Genomic DNA, 24,173 nt, shown 5'->3' with positions numbered 1-24,173 from the left:
AGACCCCTAACATGCTGTGTATAAACTAGTAAAGCATATTTGAGTAGATAAGAGAACCAGAACAAAAAACAATGGGATTTGCAAATTTAGGATGGCCACAGGATATAAGAATAGAGTTTGAGGCAGGCAGAATTCCGAAATAGGAAGACATCCCCAGGGATAATTGATTTGTTATAAATCAAATAAGTGGTAAGGAAGCTAGTTGAGTGTTTCAGAAATGCAGTAGCCCAATAGATTAGTTACGCCAAGGATTTAAAGTGTTTGGAGAATTACGTTTACCTTAATGCACAAACAAATATTTAAGACTATTAACAGACCCCATCTCTTTTCTGGTTAAGTCATCTTGGTTTGATTGAGTCTTCTTGTTTCTTTGCCAGATGCAAACCATTCTGATCTAGGAGGTTTTAGTAGATTTATATTCAGAGAACTGCAGAGTTTCTTCTGGCCAGGAATCTGTAGGCCTAGGTTGCACAGCAGTTTGGGGCCTTCCTCCAATGTGGTCGCCAACATTGTTGTGCAATTCCAGCTGACATTCGCTATCCACGAAAACACTCATCAATGGTGGATCTAATTGTCTCTTAACATTGAGTTGATCTCTTCTACTTAATGGTGTTTCTGTAAAGTGACTGGGACCAAATGTGCATATATATGAAATATATTGTCTTCCCCCTTTATCACTGGAGAATCTCTGGCCATCCTTAAGAGTCTTTACTTTGATACTAGCGCAATCTAGCGTGTCATCTAGAGATGGCATTAAATGGCTTGGTTAGGTGACCGAAGATTCGGAGCAAGTAGGCCTCTAGTTGTGTTGGGTCCACCGACTCACGGATATTCTTAATTTGCAAGTCATTACAACACAATTTGTTCCCAGAGTCTTTGGTTTTCTCCTGCATGCTACCTAACTGCCATAGATTGCCACAGATGAATTAGGCAAGTCCTTATTTGATCTGAAAGGTGGATGTAATGTCTGAAATTAAGCAATACATATCATGTCTCAAAGGGGGGCCCAGTGGATCATCGTCTAGCGCAAGATAAGAATCTGAAGAGCTACACAGAGTAATGTCATTTTAGGAGGAATGTCTCCTGAAAAACTGCAAGACCTCTTGGGAGGCCAACTTTTTAGATTTAGGTTTGATCACAGAGAAATGTGTGATTACTCGTTTAATAATAATTTGTAAATATATTTTAGAACTTGTAAGTGTTTTTGACTCTGTGTTTAGGCATCGAGACCCATTGGTGCAGCACATGCACATACACTAGGCCATTTTCATATGCCACAGTATAAAAACAAATTGCCTTTAATGCTAACTAAACTATACCAATAAGAAAATCATAAACATATTTAGCCAATCTGTATGCAAAATAGTAATACGGAGTTACATACTAAAGTGACGCAAATACAAGCTATTTCACGTTAACCTGTGCACAGTGTTCATATCCATCTTTTGTCAAATGTGGTTTACTTTTACAGTGTATACACTGTATTGAAGTACAATATATGTAAAAGAGTTGTCCTCCGTTTTAACAGGCCATAGCCATAAATATTATCATTGGGGTAGAGCAAACAAGATTGTCAAACATACCTTCCTCCTTTTCCCTATTGCAACTGAAAACAGAAAATATTGTAAAGTCTCAAAAATTATTTACAAATATTTATGCTGGCCAGATATTTTTTTAAGTGGTCAACAATTTATTAATTAAAAATCATCAAGAATGATGGTCTCATCATTATCATTAATACACACCGGTCGTAAGTGGGACTGTTCCTGTATGTCAACTGAACCTTTTGCTACATCACAAAATACACTTGATAATCTGATATGGAAATTAAATTGATTATGGTTAGTATATTTAACAGACTAATCGATTTGATAAATGAAATGGGTCAGAGGAAGGCTTGCAGATACAAATGATCAACCCCCAAATTTAGATTCCTCTGAATTACATTGTACCTTAAGGCAGGGGTGCGCAAAGTGTGAGCCCGAGATTCTCTGCAAGGGGCGTGGGGTTTACAGAGACCCCGCACGCTTCCCAAAGGCATTTAAATTAAATGCCGGGGGTGCAGCAAAGGCCTCTGTAAACTTCACTTAGCGTGGCTCAGGTGGCTTCTGGAGACGCGTTGCCATGGCAATGTGGCATCAAATGACACCGCAGGGTAATGACGTCAGATGTGACATCAGAACGCCGGAGCCAAGGTAAGGAGGGGGGGGGGGGCGAGCCAGCAGGGAGACACAGGTGAAAACCATTGTGCACTCTTGCCTTAAGGCAGGGGAGCGCAAACTTTTTGTGCTGCGCCCCCCTGTCTCTCTGCCCCGGCTCTCGCGCCCCCCTGCCTTCCTTCAGCCGCGTCTGATGACGCTGCGTGGGCGTGTGACGTCAGGTCACATGGTGCCGCGGCGTCTATTGACGCCGCGTTGCCATGGTGACGCAACACAGACGGCTGAATCCCGGTAAGTAAACAGTTGCAGGGGCCTCACGCGATCCCCCGGCATTTAATTTAAATGCCTGGGGGAAGAGCGCGGGGCCTCTGCAACTGCCCGCGCCCCCCCAGCACAATCTCCCGCCCCCCCTGGGGGTCGCGCCCCCCACTTTGCGCACCGCTGCCTTAAGGCATCAGGTTTGTATTGCGCTGCTACCAAAATATAATATATGTTGCACTTAAAGTTAATAATAAAGATGTGATACCAATTACTAAAAGTGTAGCACAGAAAATGTTACAATGTTTTCTGGGTTTTTCATTTTGAGAGCACATTTTCTATAAATGTGTAAATTGTAAATGATCTTGACAGCACCAATTAACTACAAAACATCTTCCTGTTCTATACTTATTTTGTAGTTATTTAGTTCTACAAAATGAAAACTATTTAAGGGACTACTTTTAATAAGATTACTCACATTGTATATCCAAAGTAAAAGGATACCTAATGTCATTCTCCAAAGCAGGGTGCTTTACAACACAGGTTACATTTCTTCCTCGTGCAAATCTGGTTGGAATCAATTTATATTGGCTTAAAACGGTTATGGTTTTGTTTGGATAAGATGATGAATTTGTTTCCATATTCCCAAGAGATCCTTCCCAGTACACCTCTGCAGCTGGTTTTCCAGTTGCAGCTGTACAAAAAGCTGCTACGGTTTCATTTGCACCATCCATTAATGGATTGGGTCCCTTTGTTACACTCACTGTTGGTTGAACTGAAAAAAAACACACGGGGGAAAAAAAAAGTATAAGAATTTTTTTTATATATATATATATATAAATATATATATATATATATATATATATATATATAAAACAGTTACAATAATACCAAAGAGAAATTCTAGAGATCATAAGTCTCTATTTTAATAGTACAATAAAAGCATTCACAATTTTTGTAAACCAATTCCATGCCAAAGGTCCATTCTACATAGTTAGTTTTAGATCAGGGGTATGGTAACACTATGTTCTAGGAAAATAAAAACATAGCTAAGCATACTGATGTTTAAAGACACTTTTCATAAGTGCAATTGATTTTAGTGGTAGAAAAACAAATAATGGTGTGAAGTATATTACCAGAATGATTATTTGATAACATGATCTACAAGATTTTGTAAGCAAATGTTCCAACTAACACCTACAACTACTGTCATCAGTTATTCTGAAATGCTTTTGTTATCTCTGATTGACTCTAAGACACATCGAGTCTTGAATAGAGAAAAATCAGCTCATCTTTTTAATTATATGAACATTGCAGAGAAATAAAAAAAAAAAAAAGTAATTATAACATCATTACATGTTAACAGGGAGGCTGCCAAGCACAATATTGCCAGATGCACAAAGTTATAAAAAAAATTAACTTGACAAGTCGGTAGAATACCAAATAACTCCCCGTCTGGGAGAGTAAAATAAAGAATACATATATGAATAAAATAAATAAGCAAAGAAAATGCTTATCCTCTGATGGCCACAGAAGTATGGGGTTCGGTCACAAATCCTGGGAATAAAGGGCATATATCTACCAAATGTTTTTCCTACCCATAACCACACTGTACATTCTGTATATACAGATCCCCTGTACACCATATACATTTTGTATATGGTGTACAGGAGATCTGTATTTACAGGATTCCTTTCATAGGACTGCAGCACTTAAGGACCAATGACTTGGTAAATAGAGGATAATTTATCCAGAATCAAGTTGAGTCCTTATTACTCCGTTATGGGGATCTTTTACCTGTTTAGGGTCATATACTATGATGTAAAAAAATGTTATTATTTTTTGACTTTTAACTATTTATTTTTGGTTACATGGTCCAATATTCTGGGATATCCATTTAAGGGCTATTGTTGCCAAAAAAGTTGTATACAGCAGCAAAGAGTGCATTTCAATGGGGTTCTTTTGACCCTTCTTTGGGGGTCTATTCTATGTCCAACATATCAGTTACCTCTATGCACCTGCTATATTGTAGGAAATATCACTATAGGAGAGCAGTCTGATTCATCTGTTGATTTTGAAAATTTTAGAAACAGCCTACAATTTCAGCGCTAAACAAGAAAAAATACACTATTAAATGCAAAAGCAAAATAAATGCATTACATATTCCTCTACATCCCCATCCTTCACTTTGTACTGCTAAAAAAACAACCTGCAGTCAAATATATTTAACCATTTCTGATCTCTTAATTTTGTTTTACATGCTACATCATAAAAGCCTGGATTACAATACCATTAGCTGTCATTGCCAAGTTACATATTTTAGCCAAAAAATGATAAGCCTTACCTTTCTGTATTCAAGTTAATGGAGCTCAGAGTCTTGTCAGAAAAAGGCTACAGATGAGCCCACAAATATTGTATACAATGCTCAGTGCTCTGCTGCAACTATAGTTCTAGCATATATAGTACTGTATCCTGACTGAATAGAGGAAAAATCAGGCATTCACATACACTGTAGTAGTAAGTGGGACTCAATCTGGTGCGGTCCACTCACTGTCGACAACTGGAATATAGAGAAACTGATGCGTAGTGTCTCTCTTCACCTCCTTCTGTCTATCAGTCTGTTTCAAATTGCATGTGGGGTTGTTAGGGTGTGTTATGCGTATAGTTCGGTCCAGTTGCACAGCTGGTGGCTATATGGTACACAGGGGGGTGCAAGTTAGGGATATGCCAGATACGTTATGTTCCTTGAAAAGGCGAGTTTTCAATTGTATTTAAGCTGGGAGCGAGTCTGTTGGTGCATGGTAGGGAATTTCAGAGAGGGTGCAGTATGGGAGAAGTCTTGTAGACAGGAGTGAGAGGCAGTAATAAGGTAGGAGGATAGGCAGATGTTAGGGGCAGAACATACAGTAGGGGGTGTTTATGGATATATTTGGGATGAGCGCTAAGATACAATGGGGGCACAGTGTTGTTGAGAGCTTTCTAAGTCAGTTAGTTTTAAATTTGATTCTTAAGTATATGGGAAGCCACATGAGAGGTGGTGATTTAGGCCAGGGGTGCGCAAACTGGGTGGGTACAAGATTTTGTCTGGGGGGGGGGGGGGGGCACAGGTGATTAAATTAAATACAATGGGATCGAGTGAGGCCTCTGCAACTCTATACTTACCAAGATTCAGACGCTCCAAGACGCGTCGCCATGGGAATGCGGCGTCATCACGTGACGTTACATGACCCCGCAGCGTCATTTGATGCAGCTCTATAGGTAGGGAGGGGGGCGCGAGCATGGAGGCAGGGAAGACAGGGAAGACAGGGGGGCGCAGCAGCAAAAGTTTGCGCTCCCTTGATTTAGGCAAAACACTGCCTTGGCGTGAACTCCATTGGATGCAGGAATTTAGAGCTTTCGGCACAGTTAATAAGATATTGCGATTGGATTGTCTCCTTAAATCTTCCATTGTTTTACTGAAGTTGAGGCTTGGTCCCAGTTGTATTGTTGTTAAGTTTATTCTTTTTTCTTTATTATTTCTCTCACAGACTACCTATGTTACAGACTGAACAAGAACTAAAAAGTTTCCATTTTGCAGAGTTAGGCTGAGTCCATGCTCCCTGCTTGCTCGCTGAGGCGCGCTGAGGCTCAGGGAAAGCGGGTGCTTTCCCTGGCCTTGCGGTTGCTTACCGCACGCGCCGTCAGCGGGCCTTCAGGGGGCGGGCGCATCACTCGCCGGGGGCGGGCCAGTGACGTCACGGAGCTGGTTCGCCCTCATTGGGCGAACCGCTCATGTAACCGGCCTGTCTCGCCGGCAAACGGGGGAATTTTAAATTCCCCTAAGACCTGCGCTTCCGCAAGCACGCGGAAGCGCAGGTGAGCCCCTACTAAAGCCGCTCTAATTGCGGCTGTAGGGGCTCAGTGCTGAGCGGGAGCGCGCCTCCGCCAGCAAGCACTTAACATGGCCAAGGCTTTAGTCACTGAACCATTTGTGGAGCAAGTAGAGATACAGTTTGAAGCATGCTGAGACACAGATAAGACACTCACATCCAGTTGCAGTTTGTCTATATTGCCACCGTCAACTATGCGTGCACTGTTACACAATACCAGATTTGAGCCATGCCTACTACTGCATATGGGAATTACGGATTTTTCCTTTTTTCTCACTAAAAGTCAGGAGGCTATATATGCTCAGAGGCTTCTTAGACATGCAAAAGCATCTTACCAGAATATTGAAATAGAGGTCTGTGTTGTGTATGTGTCTAATACTTTTTGTTCACAATTCTTGAAACTTTTTAACTCTTAAACTTTGTTTCAAATTTACTAAGAATTATATTTCCCCACTAAAAAATTAAATGCACAATTCTTACCAAACACAGTAACAGTAGTTGATGATTGCACATTTCCAAGTGGGAACGTAACGGCTTTGCATATATATTCTCCGGAATCAGAAAACGCTATATTATTTATAACAATTGTTGCATCATAGAGAGAGGTATTTTTGAATGTCGTTCTTTCTTGATATGATTCTTGAAAAGAAGTTCCATAATCAGGGTGATGCACAGCAATAGTTTGAGCACTTTTGCCAATAGTTTTCTCCCATGAGATCTGTGTTATGGTTTCATTTACTTCAATTAAACATTTTAATGTTATGTTCTTTCCCCAAACTGCTGTAATATGTGGATCCACATGTATCGGTCCAGCAAATGAACCTGTTGAATACAATTGGAAAAAAAAAGTAAATAAAACATGTTTATTTGCAGACATCATCCAAACTTTTTCACTTATCTGCCTAATGTCATGAAACCAAAGAACAACGTAATGGTATACACAACATGTAGGTATCTCTCTCAATGGAGAGATATGGATAGATATATACGTGTGTGTATATATATATATATATATATATATATATATATATATATATATGTATATATATGTATATATACCATTGTAACATCGCCGGAAGAAGAGATCAGTGTATCTCGAAAGCTCGCACAAATAAAAGCATTTCGTTAGCCACAGAACGGTATCATCTATTTATTTTTGGATTATATATATCTATATAATAGATATATATATATAGATAGATAGAGAGAGAGGCGTGACGTCAGTCCGGAGCACCCCCAGTGGAGCAGAGGCGCGGTGGCGGCAACACACGACAGGTCGGAGCATGAGTATTACTCATACAATGCTTTTTATATTTGGAATCTTGTGAGTTTTGAATCGTTATGTCCATGTTTTATTAAATTTTATTTACGTTAATACACGAAGATCGGGCGCTTTTTCTTCTTTTTTTCTGTTATATATATATATTTGAAAACGTTGCATGTTTGCTGTTCTTATGGGCAATCTGATTGGTCAGTCCGTCTGTAACTCAGCCTCTGGACAATTAGTCCGTGGCCCGGCCCCGCACGCCTCTCATTGGATTGAGCCACAGACAGCACAGGCAAGAGACTCCAACTGACTGCACTGTGTGTGTGGGACACTGTGTGTGTGACTGTGTGCTGCGCAGGGGGGGGGGCAAGAGCTGCGCAGGGGGGGACCAGAGATGCGCAAGGGGGGGGGGCAGAGCTTCTCAGGGGGACGACGACGACGACCGGAGCAGGTGGGGACACGACCGGAGCTGTGCAAAGGGAGGGGGGGGAGAAAGACCAGAGCTGCGCAGGCGGCGGGGAGCGGAGAGAAAGGGGGGAGCGGAGAAAGAGACGGGGGGAGTGGAGAGAGCGGGAAATTTTAATCCCGGGCAACGCCGGGTCTCTCAGCTAATAAATATATAAATATATATATACAGTGTTCGACAAACCTATACATTTGCTCGCTCCGGGCGAGTGGATTTAACATCGTGGCGAGCTCCTATTGGCCCAAGCAGCACACGTTTGGTACTAGGTGGCGAGTAGATTTTTTTGTGTGGCGAGTAGATTTTTTGGTGGTTTGTCGACCAGTGTGTGTGTGTGTGTGTGTGTGTGTGTGTGTGTGTGTGTGTGTGTGTGTGTGTGTGTGTGTATATATATATATATATATATATACACATATACACACACACACACATTTTCACCCACCATAACTTAAATAATGTGTACATATATACACATACACGTACTCACGCACACCATGGCCCACAGAATACTAGGACCCATAGGTCTTTTCAATTCAGCACTTTTTCACAAACTTTCTGATGTCACAAATTAGGTATATTCCTTTTGTATCATATAAGACTATTCACACATGCAATTAAGTATAAACCCTTTCTTTACCCTTATCAGAAGTGGTTTCCCTTGTATTTTGAATAACTAAAAGTGAAGTTTTACTGATCACATTTCTTATACTGGTAGAAGGAATGCACCAATATACTGTAGAAAATGCTCTACCTTTGTGCTCACAAATATATTTGTAAATTTCTTTTGTTATAAATCCTAGGTGGCACCCTTACCATAATTCCACTAAAGGAAACACTCTGGGTTTGAGCGAGACTTCTTGCAATTGTACCTTGTATGTCTATAAACTCATTTAATCTTGTAAAGAACCTCACGACCTTCAATTCATTTTTAGGTTGTGCGTTCATTTGTTAATCAAGAAGTATTTTTTTTTTGTGAACTGTGTAAATTGATGTTAGAATTACTATTTTTTTTGTAAAATTGCGAACATGGATACATTTCTGAAGAAAGCCAGACAGGACATTACAAGTTAAGGATTAAGTAGTGGCAATAATATCAAGTGTTTTAAGTCAGACAGATAAAGAGATACCAAGTACAAATAGCACAGCAGTACGACTTGACTTAAAATTCGGCAGTATACTGATAGCTATCTAGCCATGCACTTTACTTGGACTGGAGATGTGAACAGCCCTCTAACTGAATGCATTGTTTGCAGGGAAAAGCACTGAAATCATGCAATGGCACCAGCCAAGCTGAAGTGGCACTTTTCTATTAAACATAGCTGCAGGTAAAAATGGGAACTATTTAAAGAGACTTTTGAACTCGCAAAAAAGGAAAATAAAGTCAAAATAAGTAACAAAGCTCACGTGGCTAGTTATCTGGTGGCGTAGCTGCTTGCTAGAGAAAACTGAAAACACATACTACTGCAGAGATATTAATTTTTTTTTCCCCCGAAGGCAGAGCAATATTAAAGACAATGGGGCCTATGCAGAGAGCAGCGAATTTTCGAAATTCGCCATTTTTTGGAGATAATCGCGCAGAAAACAGCAGAAAATGGAGATTTCCGAAAATCGCGCCAATTTTTCATTTCTATTTGTAAAACTCGCCTCGCGGCTGGCGAGAACCGCAATCTCGCCAGTTTAAAATATATCCGTATGCAGAGAGGCGCGAACGGCATCTAGCGGCTGTTCGCGCCAATAAAATGGCGCGATTGTCTCCGTTTTGCCTCGCCAAAAAAAACTGGCGCTCGCGGCCATTGCAAAGGGAAAAAAAAAGGCGCGAATTTGTTTTTACATGTTTCCGAAGCGCGCATCTCGCCAATTTAAACTCGCCAGACGCATCCATGTTAAACAGCAGAATTCGCACTTTTCTGCATATGGAGATTAAAACTCTCCAAAAAAGCTCCTTTTTATGAAATTCGCCATTTTTAAAATTCGCTGCTCTCTGCATAGGCCCCAATGTTTGGAGAAGAAGAGAGGGAACTCAACACAATCCCACTTTCTGATTAACTTAAGCATGTCTCGGTGACCAGACACTTTAAACAACAGCTGCAGTGTCTTGCCCCGTTCCACTGCATGCCCATTGCACAAGCACATATCCGTCACAGGGGTGGCAACAGACAAACTATTGCTTCAGTTAGAGGCGAAAATGATTCACAAATTGAACACCATAACACACAGGGGCCTTAATGAGGACCTAAACCTGGGGTGTTTCCTCTAATTGTGCTTCAGCTTATTTTGGACGTATACATTTTTGGACGCCATGTGACCAATGGGCTGACTTTGAGGGGGCTGACTCTGCAAGCCTGGTGACATCATGATCTCTACGGACACCCTACATTCATGCTTGTATTAAGTCTGAGACCCATGTACATATCTGATACACCATCTATCCACATTCATCCAATACTTCCCCTCCTTTTGTCACCACCTTTATGTCTCCCACTTCACTCTCCCTCTCTACATGAGTTGTTCGTGTGCCATCTCATGACTCTACTCTTCTATTTAGGTGTTCACAGTGTCCTCTGTAATGTACACGACATTGTGCCTATGGACCAACCGGTCTTTATTCAGCTGACTGTGTATTTGCCTGTGGGCACGTCAAGCCCTCATTGTGCGGAACCACTTCGCTCGTTCACAACGCTGATACTGCAGTTACCTTGGCTACCTGGACGCGCAACTCGCATGGCTTCGGTCACGTGATAGGGACTTCCCACTACAGCCGCACGCTAACAGGATCTACAGCACTGATCTGAAGCAAGCAGTTATGCCAAACATAGTGCGAGAAGCAAGATCGGGGGAATCTCCACCCCTGATCGCCAGAACCTGGTCTCCTACGTTCACTGTCCACATGCTAAGGAGCCTGCCCGTTCAGCCACGCTTTGGAGGACACAGTGGACGGAGCTGCGCATGCGCAAGCCGGTTTCCAAGGTTACCAGGACGCTATACAAAGACTGCAAGAACGTGACGAAGCGGCCCGCCTGCAATCAGCTGATTGGACTTTAACTTAGCTGATGCACATTTGCCTCAATGAGTGGACTCACCTGGATTTTCACGCATTTTTTAATTTAATTGATTGGTGGGTGTGTCTGGCACTTGGGTTAGGGTATATAAGGTTTCTCACTGTCTACGGTCCTATGCACACCCCCCCCCCCCCCGAGAAAGATCCCATTGTGTGGATCGAAACGTTGGACCTGTGTTATTTATCTCTAAATACACTTGTTGTGCTTTACATCTGAGTGCTGTCATCTTTGCTGGTGGTAAAGATAAAGTGGTAAAGGAGGAAAAGATATATATATATCTATATCTCTATATATATAGATATATATCTATATATAAAAAGGAAAGAAGAGGAGAGAGCGCACGCCCATAGCGTATAAAAGTATATTTAATGAAGGGGAGGGGGGAGGGAGGGGTAAAAAACGCACTTACAAGAAGTACAATAAAATCAAGCATATGTGATAATAATCACCACCATCCGGTCTAACTGCAAGCTCTTGGGGCAGTCCCAGGCTCCGTTGGTAAAGGAGCAGCGTCTCAGCAAATTTCCAGGACTGATGTGAGTCATCCGGTCAAATTGCAGACTTTGGGGGCATTCCCAGGCTCCGTTGGCGAACGAGCAGTGTACCAGCAGATTCCCAGGGCTGGTGTGCTATGAATAGTCCCAGACAAAAAGTTCCGTGTAGGTAGTGCCCGCAGCACTAGCGCTAGGATCAGTCCGCTCCTGCGCTGGATGTAGACTTCAATGTCAGTGCGTCTGACGTCACGACGCTCCCTGACGCGTTTCGTCAGTCTCGGCTAACTTTTTCAAAGATCCCTTTGAAAAAGTTAGCCGAGACTGACGAAACGCGTCAGGGAGCGTCGTGACGTCAGACGCACTGACATTGAAGTCTACATCCAGCGCAGGAGCGGACTGATCCTAGCGCTAGTGCTGCGGGCACTACCTACACGGAACTTTTTGTCTGGGACTATTCATAGCACACCAGCCCTGGGAATCTGCTGGTACACTGCTCGTTCGCCAACGGAGCCTGGGAATGCCCCCAAAGTCTGCAATTTGACCGGATGACTCACATCAGTCCTGGAAATTTGCTGAGACGCTGCTCCTTTACCAACGGAGCCTGGGACTGCCCCAAGAGCTTGCAGTTAGACCGGATGGTGGTGATTATTATCACATATGCTTGATTTTATTGTACTTCTTGTAAGTGCGTTTTTTACCCCTCCCTCCCCCCTCCCCTTCATTAAATATACTTTTATACGCTATGGGCGTGCGCTCTCTCCTCTTCTTTCCTTTTTAGATATCCTGTGGACGTGGTAGGTCCACATTGAGAGCTGCCGGAGACCCTACATACCAGTATCCATTTTTATCATCGGAACTATTTGAGGACTGGTTTATCCTTTTATTTGCTTTTTCATGTATTGTTGTTGTATGTTTGTTTTTGGCCCATCTTATGGTTATAGGTCTGTATACCTTTACAATATTGCTTAGACTATTTAGGTTATACATCAGATATATCTACATAGACATACATAGTTATATGTTCCTTTAAGGCGCAGCTTTTTTCCTCTCGCATATATCTATATATATAGAGATATAGATATATATATATATATATATATATAGATATAGACACACAGAGTACCGCATGCACGCCTGAATAATAAATGTACCCAATACCGGCTATAATAATGCAATACCAATATGCCAGCGGTGCTCCAGGGAAGGGGAATACGTGACAATAACAACAAAAAAATCCCTACAGGGAGCACACGGGTATACCAAATGAATAACAAAGTTTATTAATAATAAATAAAAACAGGGATGAAAGAGAATAAAATGGAGGGGGACATAAACCTATATTCTGGAGGGAAAGGGCTATGCTACATAATACATGGACTGTAGATTGCGTCAGTAAATCTAAACACAATGTCAATGACCCTGCAGAGGTCTAAATGACAAAACAATGCATGAACTTAGGCAGACAGTAATGTGGTGTGGAGAAACTAATGAATTGTATATGCACGTGCAAAAAATATAGTTAGTACCACAAAATGACTGAACAGGAATAACAATGAATCCTGTGGGTGGTCCCTAGTAACAGAATAGTGAAGGAATATGGGTTCCCCTGCCAAGCTCCCACTCCTACGCGTTTCGCCCTGGACTGGCCTTCAACTGGGAGTGTTGGCATGATAGGGGAACACAGACTCTATATACACACACAATTAATAAAATTGCGCGCAAAAACAGCTGATTCTACTCACAGGTAGCAGCTGGTAACCCCACCCTCCATGCAAAAGCTGTCCACCAATGTATACAAAGCAAATCATCATGCTGTGACGTCATAACGTCGACAGCGTCGTTGCCATAGCGACGCGTTGCCCTGTCACAGCGGGGGCTGTGTGAGCCTGCTTGTAAGTTCATCTATTCATTTTTGTGCCTCTCTGTAACCACTCTACCATCTTACCTGAGGGACACGATGGATGTGCTGTCCAGATTGGACTGCATCACAGTCGACGAGAACACCATCCTCGCGACTTGTGATGTAGAATCCCTGTATTCCAGCATTCCGCATCGTGTCGGCCTCATGGCCTCCAGGTTTTATTTAACTATGCAAAATATTACAACAGATTTGGTTGATTTTGTTATGGATCTTTTGACATTTATTTTGACACAATTATTTTGTTTTTAAAAATAAGTTTTATTTGCAGATCAGAGGCACAGCGATGGGGCGGCTTGCGCACCCTCCTATGCCAACCTTTTTCTGGGCTGGTGGGAACGGGAGGTGGTTTTTTCTGAAGACAACCGGTGCCTTACTGAGAGGAGCTTGTTGTGGTTGAGATTTATTGATGATGTCCTGGTGATCTGGCAGGGTTCTGCTACGGATTTCTCGGGCTTCATCGATCATCTCAACCATAACACGTGCATAACACATACACATACAAAAATGTTACCAGACATGGACCCGGAAAACAAACAGCACACAGCCAGGTACATAGAAAAACTGTATTCATCTCAACAATACATGGCACTGCATCCAACGTTTCGGTCAGCTCAACGTGACCTTCCTCAGGGATGTGCGAAGGAGATGAGGAAGGTCATGTTGAGCTGACCGAAACGTTGGATGCAGTGCCATGTATTGTTGAGATGAATACAGTTTTTCTATCTACAGGGTTGTGTGCCGTTTCTGTTTTCCGGATCCACGTCTGGTAACATTTTTGTCTTTATGTGCATATGGGACAAGCATTAGTTCTTTTAAGTTTACAGTGTGCCTACTGCCCTTCTACATACATGTATATATATATATATACACATGTATATATATATATATACACATGTATATATATATATATATATATATATATATATATATATATATATATACATACATATACACATATATATAACCCTGGCTGTGCTCAAAGCTGTGACCATGCAGCAAGCTTAAGCTTATAGGGGAACCATGTTGAATGGTTTTGAAGCAAAATGTGGCACGGTGTGCTCATTTGCATGTCATTTCCCAGAATCCTTTGCTGCAGTGGAAGTGCTGTGTGATAATGGTGAAAGGCGGGGTTGCAGTCTCTCGCTCGGTCTCGCTGTCTCTCTATATATATATATAACTTGTGAGCACATTCACATGTCATACACAGGTCTGCAACCCTGCTTTTCGCCATTGTCACCTAGCATAGTGCTTCCACTGCAGCAAGGGATTCTGGGAAATTACATGCAAATGAGCACACAGTGCAACCTTTGTCATAAAGCCATTATTACATGGCACCCTAAAGCCAATGCTCGCTGTTTTAAACAAAGCTTTTAAACATAGCCTGGGATGAAATGCAAAGCCAGTGAACCCACTCACAGACAGACTGTTTTGACCTTGTGGGTCTCATCATTGTGAGGTTGGTTGTACTGGCTTTGCAATGTAAAACTTTGGGTAGGTAGGTCTTCACCACACATTATTTAAGTTATGGTGAGTGAAAAGGTGACTAAAAACCGTCCACCATATAGCATATAAAAATATTACTTGTGAGCACATTCACATGTCTTAGACAGGTCTACAACCCTATCTTTCACCTTTATCACTTAGCATACAGTGCTTCCACTGCAGCAAGGCATTCTGGGAAATTACATGTACAGTATATGTATGAAGTTGGCATACCGCTGACGAGACCCGCAGGGTGCGTCATTCCGTTGGACGTCAGTGGATCAGCTGTGAGGATTCCTTGTGGGTTATACATCTACGCAGCTGCAAGTTGTGTGTTTTAACGTAGTCACATTTGACTCTGAATTGAATTCTCGACGGAGGACAGCATTGCGGTGGCTATACAACTGGGCCACGGTATTATTGCCTGAGGCTGCAATAACTACTACCGGAAGATAAGTGCACTAGTGGTGTATTTTGGTGTGATCCATCTACTCGTTTGCGGAACCTATTGGATTCTTTGCAGTCTTATATAAGAGTTTCCGAACCTCACGGATCGACTTACGGATCGAGTAACAAGATACTCCGTACACCCACACATTTATACATCAGTTCCCATTGCTCTGGGACACCGGGCTCCTAGTTTATGGGCACGCAACCGAGCGTTGATCCTGAATCAGCATATCTTTACATATATACATATACATATATATATATACACACACACACACACACACACACACACACATTGTATTTCCTAAATTCTAAGCTGCACCTTTTTTCACGTCTGAAATCGGAATGAGTCTTAGAATCAATGTATTTGAAAAAAACGAGGCTACAAGTGGGCGCTGGAGAATTTTTATAGCTTTATTCGGCAGCAGGGACAGTAAATTTAGCTAGATCTGTATATATAATTCTTTGTTAAGCAATCATTCCCTTATAGTTAAACACCATGTTTTAATCAATATCTGGTGACACAGTATTTAGATTAATACTTACTTATTTGGTAACTTTATTAGCCCTTTGAGACTTGGCTAAATATTTCACATGTAATCAAATTTTGGGGTAAAACGCTTAATATTTTACGAAGGAACTTTGGACAGTTTTGCAGATCTCAATTCACTACACAGATTTTTTTGTCCCATCACAAGGATTTGTGACCCATTAGTACTAGATTTTTTTTTTCTTCAGTTATTCCTCTTTGTTTTCACCTGGGTTGGTAGTTTCCTTTTCCTAAAGTGCATACACTGCACCAACTGCACTGGATTCATCTATGACAGTTTCAGCTATAGCATTCCATACATTGACATGTGACTTTAAAGACATAGATAGACCTTGTAAGTAAAGGATTGATTCCAGAGGCCTTTCTGTAAGGACCTCTAATTTCAGTTTTTTTTAAAAAAATTTTATTAAGATATTCCTGAAGGAGCATGTGGTGCTTTATCAGTGTATTAATCATATTGTAGTGTTTTCTTTTCCCCTGAAAATTGTAACTAAATCAATCGATCGATGGTGCCTTAGAATAGAGAAAATACAGTATACCACACACAAATAAATATGCGCACATGTATGTATGTTGGGGTGTATTAATGACAATGATTTATTTTGTAATTAGATAAGATAACGGCAACTACACCCACCCCTCTACCCATTGTCACAGTGGTAAAACTATGCCACAATATGGGCATGGATTGCCATTATGGCAATGAATAGGCAAGCTAAAAATTAAAAACAACTACTAAATAAAATACAGCTCTATTTACAAAAGTATTTTGGCTTCCTCTATCTCACAGATATTTGGTGGTTTATAGCATATCCCTACAAACATTTTATTTGTACTTTTACTGTACCTCCACTGCTAATTTCTATACATAAGGCTATATATTTTAATAATCTCCTTCATAAACATCTTCCCTTATAATAGGTTTTATATCCAGTTTAACATATAAACATATCCCCCCTACTCTTCTATGTTTTCGATCCTTCTGAAAAAGGGAATAGCCTTCTAAATTAATGGCCCAGTCATGAGTTTCATTCCACCATGCTTCAGTAATGCCTATGATCTCATACTGCTCCCTTGTAGCTATTAATTGAAGCTGACCTATTTTATCTGTCAGGCTTCTTGCATTAGCAAGCATGTATTAAAGTTTTTTTTGCAGTCTGTACTATTATCTTATCTGCATATGCCTTTCTACTCCAATGGGATTTAGTCTTTAGAAATGTTCTACTATTATCTGCATTTAATATGAGTGTTTCCCTGCTTGCAAAACTCCCACTTGCCCCCATTCTACCTCTATGACCCCCTGCTATTTCCCCGTCCTCATCTATTCTATTTAGTTCATTATCGGTTTTAATATCCCTCCCCCTGCCATCCTAGTTTTAAATCTCCTTCAACTTTTTTAAAAGTCTTCCCCCTAGCACAGAAGATCCCTCTTCATTGAGGTACAATCCATCCCTACCATAAAGAAAGCACCTCTCAGAAAAGGAGACCCAGTGCTCTAAAAAAAAAAAAACCTCCTTCCTACACCACTTCCTTAGCCATGCATCAAACTCCCTTATCTCTGACTGTCTCTCTAGGCTAGCACATTGCACGGGTAGTATTTCATAAAATACTACCTTGGAGGTCTTTGCCTTAAGCTTGCGGCCTAGATCCCTTAAATAATTTTTTAGGACCCGCATCTTTAATTTTGTTATTGGTGCCAATGTGTACCAAAACAACCAGGTCGGTCTCAGCCCCTCCCAACAATCTGTCTAACTGATTTGCAATGTGCCCAACTTGAGCCACCAGTAGACAACAAAACTGTTCGGTTCATGTGGTCATGGCAACAGATTGCCCTATCTGCCATCCAAATAATGGAGACACCCTACCACCATAATCTTTCTTGGTCTCAGAGTATCCAGAGTCCCCTCTGTGCTGGAGGAACTATTCCCCTGGCTGCTAGAGGAATCAGTCTCCCCCAGCATTGCCATTACTGCCCTGACCTGACACTCCCAATATCTTCATTAAATATGGCAAATTTATTGTCATGGGTCAGCTCAGAACTGGCCAGTCTACACCTGCCTGTTTCTCACATCACTCCACCCCTAGTCCCAGCCACGGCCTGCTCATTGAGCACTAAACTCCTTTCAAGATTGTCAATGTCCCTCAATATTGCAAGTTTCCTCTTCAGATCAGCAATCTTAGACTCTAAAGAGACCACATGCTCACACTTCCCACAACAGTATGCTCACTGGACCAGCTGCTCGAACTGCACATACATGTTGCAAGATTTGCATTGAGTGCCATTTCCAATAATGTTCATTGTTGCAACTATGGAGCTAGAAGTGCTAACAATCAACTGTATAGTACATCCACACTTGCTGTAGGGAAAATGGGCACTGAAAGAAAAGAAAGAAGAACAAAATACACACCCACACACCCACATAACCAACACATCCAATGAGGTCCAGTGAATCTATAGTACTATACTACATATGATTTATAAATTCAAATGTAGTTGCCTGGCACATTGTCCGCACCTTCCATGTAAGGGGCAGCTCACTGCACACTCATAGTGGCACTTTAACACACAGTGTGTGCGTGTCCTGATCTGTCTGACTGGATTAATGTTTGATTTCAAGTGCTGTTTGTATTAAGTGTGGTGTTAGAACAGGACAGCCAATCAGTGAAATACAACATCTGGTTGGTTACAGACCAACCAGAAAAGGTTATAAAACTGAGACAAAATAAAACTGAAGCCAGTGCACTGTAACTAAAAATAAAGTGCACTAAAGGAGAAGGTGTAATTGAAAAGAAACCAGATGGGGGGATACCGAGCACAGCACCCCGCTAAAGGCCCACTGGGAGGTAAATGCAGGCACCTGTCCAGTGGCCACAGCGTGGGTGAACTCTGTTCAGATACGAGAGCGCAACAGCGCCCGGAACAGAGCCTGGAAGGTAAGGCAGGTAAGCCAAACGCTGCTTCCTGGACATATATATAGCCAGCTTGGCTAATACCAGGAGCAGGTTGTTCCGGGATACTGGGCGCCCAAAAATAAAAAGGTGTGGCGAGAAATGCAACCAGAACTGCAGGAGGAGGCCCCTCAAGAATGACAAAAGGGGCTGCAGTCTGGTGCAACTAAAAGGAGTTTGAACAAGGAAGGGATGAAACAAGGTTTAGAAATAATTGCTCAGTTTGTAGCACTATCATGCTGTCCCTGGACTGTTTTTCTTTCTCGTCATGAACTGCAGCAGTCTACAAACCAGTAACAACTGCCTGTTACTAGTGACGCTGTTGGCTGTGTAACGGTGACCTCTATCAGCCTGGGATAGTCTTGCAAATGCGCAATATTGCTCGTGGTTAAGAGCATCACTAAGGACGTTGTCTGCTTCAGATTGGGCAGAGTCAGCTGTCATCCTCCTACTTCTCCCCCACAGAAGGAGATCGTGACTCAGCGGAGGTCCAGAAACAAGAACAATGTGGTGGATACAGAGGGAAGACGATGGAGCAAATGTGTTCCCTACAGTATGTTATACTTAAGATTTTCTGATTAACTATTATGGTGGAGAAGGTTGCTTCATCAAAGCACACGTGCGCAGGAAATGCAGACTTTCACAACAGATGATGATACGCTCTTTGAGACACCGGAAGTCCGGGGGAGTAATTTCTGGCACCAAATCACTTCCTACTATCACTATAAAGAACCAGTGTTAATTACACTGGATTAGGAGCTTGACAAAGGACAGTATTGTCAAAAATGTCGCCTATTTTACACATTGACAGATGGAATAAATGTATCTTTTGATTAACACTTGGCAAGGGCTGCAGATGGCTTTATTATATTAGATACATATAGATCCATACATTTACACACACATACCTACATACATACATACACCATTGGTAGTTCATAGGGTTGCACTTCTTAATCCTTTTGTGTCAGGATACGCAACATATTGAATATTAAAATTATTTAATAGTAAGTGTGTTACTTTTCCATTTTTGCTAGATCAGTAATTTATATAGATAATTTTTTTTTTCAAAGAAATAGCAGAACGCCTTGGCATGCGAGTCTAATTTAACTAAATTGAAGTACCTCAATTTTGAGACAATAGGAAAAAATCTACAAGGAACAACTTGCAAAACGTTCCAAAAAAGCTATAAACAGCTTTGCCTGGATTACAAACAGTGACCAACGTTAAGTCTCTGACTAAATAATTGGGCCAAACATTTTGGCATCATGCAAATACTGTACACAAAAACAACTTACAAAATAGGACAATCAATCTAGCAGCGTTTTTCCCACAAATTAAAGATAAACGTGCTTTAGTCAACTAAAAACCTATTTCACATCTGTTGTGAAAAAAGATTTTCTATTTTCTAATAATGAACCATGGTGTAGTCAAAACATTTTTAGGTTGCAAGACCTTTTAATAGATGCAATTAATGGGTACAGAGCTTTTGAAACCTAACCGGTCCTTTCTTCAAGTGGACCCCACCATGAGCTTCTAAGAAATGGGACTCTTTTTATATTGAGACTATTGAGACCATTACTAATAATTTTGTTTTCCATTAGGGATTCCTGAATAGTATCCCATATTAAACCTTCAAGTAGTTTCCCCACTATTGAAGTCAGGCTTACAGGTCTGTAATTCCCCACTTGTGATCTAGCTCCCTTTTTAAATATAGGCACCACATCTGCTTTACGCCAATCTTGTGGTAATGAGCCTGCTGAAATGGAGTCCTTGAATATTAAATATAATGGTTTGGCTATTACTGAGCTTAACTCCTTGAGAACTCTTGGATGTATGCCATCGGGGCCAGGTGCCTTATTTACTTTAATTTTTTCAAGCCGCTTATGAACTTCTTCCTCAGTTAACCAATTGTTCATTAATATGGAGGTTGTGGCTTCCTCCTGTGGCACTATTGAACTTGATTCTTCCCTGGTAAACACAGAGTCAAAGAATTTTTTAATACCTCTGCTTTTTCCTTATCTCCAATAATCTGCCTACCCATCTAACACTGAAAGGGTCCTATATTTTCTTCTCTCATTTTTTTGTTATTAAGGTAAAGAACTTTTTAGGGTTGACCTTACTTTCTATTGTAATCCTTTTTTCATTATCCATTTTTGCCAATTTGATTGCCCTTTTGCAATTTCTGTTACATTCCTTATAATTCTGATACGATGTCTCCATCCCTTCTGACTTAAAGAATCTAAACGCCATCCTCTTCTTGTCCATTTCCTCCCCTACCTGTTTATTTAGCCAAATCATCCCCTACCTGTTTATTTAGCCACATTGGTTTTGACTTATTTATTTTATACTTATTAAGGGTATACACTGATAAGTGTGCTTTTCTAACATTTTTTTAAAGGCTGCCCATTTATCTTCTACAGTTTTCCCTGCAAAAACATCATTCCATGATAATAGAGGGGCCCCTGACGAAGTAACCGAGTGTCAAGAAACGCGTAGGGTGGTGCTTTACACAATTTTTTTATTACTGGCACTGGTGTGGACTCTCTATTATTATCTGCAGTATCATCTTACTGCCCTGAACAAAAAAATAAATAAAAGGCAGCGCTAATAGAAAGCTACTACAGAATGGCCAGCAGCCTATGATATAACTCTGACACCCTGGGTCAGATAAAGAGCAAACAAGAAAGGTTATATCTGTGGCGCTTGGCCATATAGCAAAGTATAAAAAAGGGGATATACAACCAGATAGAAGATGGTGTCCACTGGGCTCTCCTCATGAAGACGATCAATCATGTAAAGAATAATATAAAAACAAACATAGTGTAATACAGTAACTGAAAACATACAATAACACTAACACATACAGGACAACGAATGCTGAGACAATCAACTGACTGATTAAATAAAAAAACATTTAATATACCAATATAAAATTAAAACACTAAAAAGAATAGGTCACATGTGCAATCCAACACTGATAATGCTGGCCGCTTACCAGACATAGAATGGTAGAAGGCAGTGGATAAATCTGAGAGTATCCCCTCTCGTGGTGTCAGGTATCCACTCCCAGGCGTCTCACACGATCAGCTAGGGCTTCAGAGGGGGACCCTCCTCTCCTTCCACAACACAGACCTCTGCTGGGCAGACAAACCGGGCAGCGTGTCGCAGGAACCAGCGTCACCACGTGCACACCAGCAACACAGGGCGCAGGCAGCAACAAGCCTGCGGAAGCATCAATGTCCAACTCAGGGGTAAAACATCCGTGAACAGCACGATGGCTGGAGATGGTCCATGGAAATGATAGTATGAGTGTGGAAAGTACTGTAGCAACAGCAGTGCACACGTAGACCACCCTACGCGTTTCGGAAGACTGCGCTTCCTTCCTCAGGGGTGAAAAAAGTAGTGCCTCAGTCAGGCAATGTCCACCTATAAGTAGTCCCGGTTTAAAGGCATACTGCCTCAATTCAAGCATGGACATGCGCAATAGGTATTCCCAATTTCAAAGCACATTGCCTCAACAGAACATGGACTTGCGCAATAACAACAGGTGTCTGAGAGTCTCAGCAACAAAAACATATACCTACATACAATACATAAAACACATTACAAATAACAACATGATTTATAATAAATGTCAGGAAGAGCTTTATGATAACTTTCCCTATTGTATATATTTACACTAAATAATGCACAAAATTATATACAAGCATAAAAAAAGGTCTATCAACGCTATCAAACTTATAAAGGGATTAACATTTTGGGACTTCTAGGATGTGCTGTATGCTTAACAATATGTAGCCCCAAACTGATAGGCAACCAGTGAAAATAGAGCATAAACATTGGGCAGATGCAGGAAGGGCAGTATGCAAATGGTAAAACAGAGCTCACGGTTTCACAAAACCATCTCAGCCCACATGTGGGTGAATGACATAATATCTTGGTATGATTTTTGACCATATGTGCAGTATCCGGCCCAACAACAACCAAATTGGGATTAATAAAAAAAAAAAAAAAATAATAAATAAAAAATGAAAAATAATTTTTTGGGTTTAAAAAAATTCCTTTAGGGATTATAATAATAATCTATTAAGTGTTAAGTGTATAATTTCATAACCTTAATGTAGCCATGTGAAGATCCACTTCCCAGTGTCTGATATATGTGATATGTGCATTTATAATCAATATGTAGAACTACAACCACAATGGTCCAAAAAGGATGACAGAGGATCATCTACCTTGCAAATTTTTTTTATTTATTAACAAGAAATGATTTGAGATCGAATTCGATATTGAGACCCAGGGGTGTGGGCGTCTGGAGCTCATATATCCAAAAGGACTCTTTTCTACCTAGGGGGCTGCTGATATTGCCACCCCGCCAATTTGGTATAAGTGCCTCTATGGCTAAACATTTTAATCCTGTAGGGTCCTTGCCATGTACTTGGAGAAAGTGGTTCGACACACTATGTGTGACCAAACCTTTAGTGATGTTATAAACATGCTCGTATAAACGGCGTTTAAGGGATCTTGTGGTCATACCCACATACTGCAGACCGCAGGGACATTCCAAAAGATAGATGACATTCATGCTGTTCTTTTAAGACTATACTTACAGGCTGTGCAGGTGTTACAAATAAAATAGCCATTAAGGCCAAAACTAGGCTAGGTGCCAATTGCTGTCCAATGTTCGGTGCCTTTGTGAACACAATGTTTGGTTTATTAGGTAGAATATTAGCTAGATCTGTGTCTTTCATAAGGATTGGCCAATGTTTATACAAAATTTTCTTTATACTGGGGGCCATTGAGTTGTATTGCGTGATAAATGGAATTTTCGCTATTGTTTCAGTTTTCTTTTTGTACTGAAGCAGAGTGTCCCTATCTAGCAATTCAACCTCTGTTATAGTCTGATCCAGATTGTGTAATGGATATTTCCTTTCAATAAATGTATTTTTTTAAATCTTGTGCTTGTGCCTGAAAAATATTATTGGATGAACTATTCCGTTTTAATCTAATGAATTGGCCCTTCGGTATGTTATTGATCCACGCAGGGTTGTGATGGCTACTGGCATGTAAATAATTATTGGCTTGTGAAGTGCCTGACCAAATAAAAAAAATGTCATCGATGTAGCGCCGCCATAGGACCAAGTTCGCTCCGTAGGGGCAGCCAGACCAAATTAATTTGTCCTCCCAGCTACCCATGAAAAGATTGGCATAACTAGGAGCGAACTTAGTACCCATCGCGGTGCCACGTG

The 24,173-nt window shown here is 41.0% G+C and overlaps 1 protein-coding gene across 3 annotated transcripts in view; it reads right to left on the bottom strand.

Moving 5' to 3' along the window:
• Positions 1-24,173, bottom strand: part of LOC142489190 (nectin-3-like) — a 149,338-nt gene that overhangs the window by 58,609 nt on the left and 66,556 nt on the right. For all 3 annotated transcript variants that reach the window (XM_075589544.1, XM_075589545.1, XM_075589543.1), the window contains exons 2-3: positions 6,767-7,108; positions 2,896-3,192 (exon numbers count right to left, since the gene is read on the bottom strand). In XM_075589544.1, the coding sequence (XP_075445659.1) occupies positions 2,896-3,192; positions 6,767-7,108 (639 nt within the window). The remainder of the gene's footprint in view (positions 1-2,895; positions 3,193-6,766; positions 7,109-24,173) is intronic.

The sequence above is a fragment of the Ascaphus truei genome, chromosome 3 (genome assembly GCF_040206685.1).
Source record: "Ascaphus truei isolate aAscTru1 chromosome 3, aAscTru1.hap1, whole genome shotgun sequence".
NCBI lineage: Eukaryota > Metazoa > Chordata > Amphibia > Anura > Ascaphidae > Ascaphus > Ascaphus truei.
The sequence above is the reverse complement of the archived record's forward strand: the minus strand, read 5'-3'. Positions and strand labels throughout refer to the sequence as shown.